Source organism: Amblyomma maculatum, chromosome 1 (assembly GCF_055883805.1).
Source record: "Amblyomma maculatum isolate TAMU_Amacu chromosome 1, ASM5588380v1, whole genome shotgun sequence".
Taxonomy (NCBI): Eukaryota; Metazoa; Arthropoda; class Arachnida; order Ixodida; family Ixodidae; genus Amblyomma; species Amblyomma maculatum.
The window spans coordinates 238,776,547-238,782,546 of NC_139344.1; the positions used below are offsets into that span (position 1 = coordinate 238,776,547).

General features: G+C 46.5%; 1 protein-coding gene across 2 annotated transcripts in view; it reads left to right on the forward strand.

Annotated features, from left to right (window-relative positions):
- Positions 1-922, forward strand: part of LOC146206006 (toll-like receptor 6) — a 42,097-nt gene extending 41,175 nt beyond the window's left edge. For both annotated transcript variants that reach the window (XM_084590638.1, XM_084590639.1), the window contains one exon: positions 611-922. In XM_084590638.1, coding sequence (XP_084446764.1) covers positions 611-899 — 289 coding nt within the window. In that variant the 3' untranslated portion in view covers positions 900-922. The remainder of the gene's footprint in view (positions 1-610) is intronic.
- The last annotated feature ends 5,078 nt before the right edge of the window (positions 923-6,000 follow it).

A 6,000-nucleotide genomic window follows, 5' to 3' on the forward strand; every position in this document is an offset into this window, starting at 1 on the left:
AGCAGGGAAACAATGCGCACGCTGAGAATGATTTTCTAACCCACTGCTCTTTCATTGCAGTACTCCGCGCGTGCGCATTGTCATCCGCAGTTACCCTATCCTCCTAAACGATAGAGTCCCGGCCCCTATTCTAAAACTCCTTAATCAAACTGTATTTCCACACATGAGCAGAAGTGATTTTTCGGTTCCTTTAAAAGTTTCTCAGTTTGATCTATACGGCAGGGGATGTGACAGAACCGTCTCTTTGCAGTTCTTATAACTCCGTCTCATTAAATGCTTAACCGTCAGTGGTTAGGATGCCCGACTGAACCGAACCACCGGGGTTCGAACCCGGACTGAGCAGTCGCGTTTCGATGGAGACGAAACGCAACAGGCGCCCATGTGCTGTGTGACATGAGTTAGGGTTCAAAAACCCCGGATTGTGTAAAATTAATCCAGAACCCTCCAATGCATGTGTCCCTCAAAGTCTGTGTCGCTTCGGGACGCTGAACTCTATATAGCATATATTACGTGCTTTTCATGCCGCGTTGAATTTTCTCCTAGTAAAATATGCTTTCTTTACACAAATGTGTGAGACGGTGCGCGCCTACCACATCTACTTTTGCTGCAGGAATTTTGTGGAGAGTGAATGGTGTCGCTGGGAGTTCCGGCTGGCGTACCAGCGTGCTCTGGAGGACCACGTCAACCGCCTGGTGGTCGTTCTTGTCGACGAGGTGGCCCTTGGCTCACTGGACGAGGATCTCCGCGCTTACCTTCGAGCCGCAAACTACATTCGCTGGGGCGAGCACAACTTCTGGGATAAACTTTTGTATTCCATGCCCAAAAAGGACGCGAAGAAAAAGCTTATCACAGATCGGACACAAGAGTACCCTATGACACATATCAGCCAAGCTGGATAGCAATAAAATGGCTGTCCACTAAAGGCTAAGCCCCACGGTTCTGGTTCTGGTTTCGCCAAGCATGCAGCTCGTCAGAGTCGTCGCCCACAAATACACACGCGGCTAACCCATCGTATCCCCGCAAGCCGCAAACCCTCCTTCCGGTTTCTCGCGTTGCTCTCCCCCGTGATGTCTTCGGCTCAGCAAGAGCGCGGCTTCGTCTCCGCTTCACCGCATGCAGAGAAATTCCTTCCTTTCGCTGCAGCTGTGAAGCAGAGTCGCAGAATTTAAAAAAGAACATTTTGGCCATCGGTAAAGGAAAGCAAAGGACATTAGGAGCGAACGGGCGCACCGCAGGTAGGTGTAGAAATGAGGTTCGGGGGGTTTAGTTCAGCTTGTTTTTCATACATTTCAGGCCGAGTTCCGGGTTCTGCTCTGGAGTTGTATTCGATAGCAGTTCGAATCCCTTCACTCGGGTTAGAAACTAAAGAAAATATTTAAATGGAGATGAGCTTTGATATTGGTACATATGTATATATACCGGGTGTCCCAGCTAACTTGTGCCAAGGTTTAAAAAATTAAACATTTTAGATAGCCCAGGGAAATCTGTTGCGTACAGCTGCTAGCCGTCTTGCACACCAGAGGCAATTTTTGTTTCATAAAAAGGCCTAATTTAGTATGTTAATTTCCCTAAATTACTAAAATTAACCTTAGACAGTGGTTTGGAAAGTTGGAGAGCAATTTCAGGAACCCCCAGTCAAGTTATTTGCTATAAAGAAGCCTCACGTGTATCTTTTTCCCGAGTTCAAAAGAAAGCCCGCGAATTAGCAAAACAACAACGTGACTAGCGCATTCGCGTGCCGTTCTGCGGTAGACGAAGACGGCGAACTGGATGGGCATGTTGCCTGTTTATAGTTAAACACCCATATTTATCCGAATACACTAGTACTTGACCATATATATTTACAATCTACAATGTACCCTGGCCAATTCCCTACCGTGGGTATGTGCTATTTTGTCTGAGGTCATCATCATCATTACCTAAAGACACAACAAACAACGTGTTCCACATGGCCTCTCGCTTCACAGACAATTTTTGGCGGACCTGCTGCATCCTATGACCTGCCGTTGTTAGGAAAGTCTTCGGGGCATGGCCCCGTACGCAAGGACACCAATTTCGGCAAGTGAACGCCCTTTTCTGTGAATCTCACCGACTTATCTGCTCGCAACCGTGCCGTCAGGGCCCTGCGCTCGCTTGTTCGAGGCAGCTCGCCACTCACAATAGCTCAACGATGAACTACACCGTCGGTGAGGAAGACATTTCGCCTGCTGAGCTTGCATCCAGAGCATGAGAAACCGTTATTTGCCTACGATACCGCTCCCGGCGACTGAAGCAAGAGGCCGCCACTGCTAGGCCTAATCTGGTAGGCAAGCCAAGCCGAACTCCGGCGTTCGCGTCAAGAAGAAACGGAAGCCGCCCCTTACGAAAAGGTGACCCTTACAAAAATGCGTGTAGGGTTTCTATAGAAATTCGAAAGCGTTGTGTCAATACACGCTGTTGAAAGTCTGTTGATAATCGGCAACATCTTGGATGATGCAGTGTTGACCTCTTGTTGAGCGCTTATGAAATAGTGGCCCATGTGTTTCTTAAGAGCGCTTTTGGAATTTGCGCAACTGAAATTCTGTTGATTTCAGGCTCAAATGCTTCAGAAACTCTGCAAGTGACGCTTTTTGATTTTCTGCTACCTTTCCACTCCTGAACAACAGAAAATAGTACACGACCATCGGTTTGCCAGGAGCAGACACGGGGTGATTTTCATTAATGCAAAAGTAGTACAGTACATCTCCTAGCTGCGATAAGTCACCACATTCTATGTTCTGCTCGACCAATCAACAATCCTGTCTGATCAGTGCTGGTTAATGATAAGCATAGTGAGGCATAAAAGAACAAAACAGATCTTGATCTTTTAAGCCCCATTATACTTACTCACTCATTAACCTACACTAAACTGACTAAATTGTTGATTGGTCGAGCAGAACATAGAATGTGTTGACTGACCGCAGCAAGGATATGTGCTGTGCTACTTTTGCATTAATGTAAACCACCTCGTGCCTGCTCCTGGCTAACCGTTGATCACGCAGCATTTTCTGTTAATCCGCAGCGGAAAGGGAACACAGAATAAAAAATGCGCGTTAATGAGAAAGAAAAAATATGCATCTTTGGTGAACCCATAACATCAGCTGGGTTGTTTATTTGCTTTATTTCAATTCATGTGCAAGGTATGACGCCAGGCTGTTCTTTGCGTAAAACGCTGATACGTCCGGGAACTCCTCGCATGTGATGCTGAAATAAAAAATATAAATCATAATTAAGCTGCGGTATATACTAACCTAAAAATAGAGCAAAGACATTTGTGCGCTGCTCCACGTCATAGCTCAAGAAATTTCTTGTGTAAAATGAGTTGTCACTGTCTTTCACTGCTTAGACGGCATCGACCGCCGCCTCCACAGCTCGGCAGCACTACCACATCGTTCATTTCTCCCTGATAAACAATATATGCTGCTGTCAAAGATCCCATTGTGAATATAAATAGCAAAGCGCAGGTCACAAGCATTACTACCCAGAAAACTTGAAGCAAAATTACCAACTATAGGCACTAAAATGAGTGGAAACAAAAACAAACACTGCAAAAATGGCGGAGCTGCACAGATTCAATAATCCACAATGTGTGACAGAGGCATATTATGATCTCGATAATGTGTCCGTCTCAGCGCGAGTAGCGTATCGAAAGAGTACAGCACTGTGCCGAACAATCCGTCAAAAACGGTCACCGGTTAAAAAAAAGAAAAAATGTCGCCACCCCAACTGGCGTTCCGTCGGCCCCAGCGTCCGCGTAGAGACAAGCCTCGTTCTCTCTCTCTCTCCCCATCCTTTTTTTTCCGACGAGGCTGGTTTGCCTGCTAGAAATATTTACATGCGTGCTTCACCTTGTAGCACACACTGTACAAGACTGGCACAAACACGAATAGGAAAAAGTAAAACACTCACCAAAGTGCAGACGCTCCATCCGCCCGCGCCGGCTTTTCGCCTAGAATCCAAAACGCCTGCGAGTGTTGAACTTCTTAAACATGTCCTCCTTGCGCCGAAGCTGCCGCCCAAGAGCGGATTCCTCCGAAGACTTAAATGCGTACGTTCGCGCTCCAATTTGAACAAAACGATCTTCGTGATAATCACCAGCGAAAAACCTACATACGGTGCTTCGCTCACAGTGCAAGATGCGACCACGGTGGCGGGAAAACGCCAACTGAACTGGCACATCGCCGCACTCAGCGTACCCGCGTCTGCGTGCAAAGAAAACGGGGCGCAGAAGAACAGCTTCGGTGAAAAGGGGGAGCCGCCGCCCCCGCTGCGCGACTCCAGCTATGCTGCAGCCAAGGTCATCTCCGTGAAGACAAACCACGGAGAAGGCAGAGAGCACAGACCCAGCGGGAGCAACCCCTCCCCCCGCCCTTTTTTTCCCCCCAGCCGACAGGAAGTAAACCTCGACCCCTCCGGACATGCTGGCGCCGTTCGCGGGCACAGGGGGAGCACGGCAGTGGCCGAATGCTTCTTTGAAAAGAAGAGTCGCCGATAGAAGACGCGTGCAATCCTGTCTTTTTTTTATTTCATACGCGAATGTTTTTGTTATGCGTGTTAACTCTATAGTATGCGTGGGATCAATCCGTGATTATTAGAACCCCTCAATGTTTAAAGTGACTTCATTTTAGCATGGTGTCCACTTTAAGAAAGGAAGGAAAAGAAAAAAATAACAGTAAAATTCTCCAAAGACATACAGCGGTGGAGGATTCCAATACAGACTGCACCTCATTTTGCGGCAAAAGCTACGGGCAAAAATACCTAGGCTTGGGCAGAATGTCAGACCCTGAAGCATATATATATAGTGAACTTTGCAACTGGTTTAAAAAGCTCTGTCCTGCCCTACATGGTAGGTTCAATCTAGGATCCTGTTTGTTAGTATGATGACTCACTGAACTTGTTTTATGATAAATATAAAATATGTCCTACCACTAAAGTTACCTTCTGCGACATACAGAAGCTGATCCATTACGGATTCTGATTGACATTCAACGATGTATTTGTATTATTAGTGGAGGCTTTGCCATCATGAAGTTTTTAGGGCATATTTTCACTGTGTTGCGAAGCTTGAGCTAAGTGTGCACCGTTAATATGTACTTTTATATAACATGAACGAGCACGCAACTGCATGCTGCTCTTATATTTCCCTTTGCAGAATGGGGCCAATAGTTGATTACAAGTGAGACCAAAAATTCATAACGAAATTGTCACATCATGCTTTTATCATTGGTGCCTAAAACTACTTAAAAACATGGGTCAGCATGAACAGTACACGCTAATTGTTTGTGAACGTTGAAAACTGACAACAAAAAGCACATAGAAAAAATAGCACAAAAAGTCTATTGGGTAGAACACAATGAAAATTCTGTTGGCCCTGTAAAGATTGCACTCAGCTGGGGTTGAATGTCTATCGAAATTCAATAAATTCAAAAGGTGGTCAATAGTCCAACAATAGAGTTTCAAAACTCATTTTTGTAAGGGGAGTGCCGCTACCGCACCTCCCACTGCGCGAATATAGAATCATCTGCCGTCCACGAAACTGGAATTTAAACAACTTTATTTCGCCACGGCAACTCAAACTCGCCATGTGCGAGGACGCCAAGATTCTGCTTCAGGCTGCACTAACTGAAGACACTATACCTGTTAATTCCAATATAATGACACGCTCACTCTGAGCACTGCGGCGCGCCTGCAAGCTGCAGTGTATACCGGATTCAAGACTATCAACCTAGGAGGCCACAATTATAAAGTAGCGACGTATGTAGCGGCGCCAGACGACTCGGTCAGAGGCGTAATTTTCCAAGGCTGCAACGGAAGCACGCCGGAAGAGATACGGCAGGGCTCCTTGAACCACAACCCGGGTGTTGTGATCCTCGACGCTCCTCAAATGGGTTACTCCAAAGCGATCCAGACGCATTCCGAGGGAACAAGATTCCGAGCCAGATTTGCTACTGGGGATCCGTCTTTTATGTACACCCTTACCGT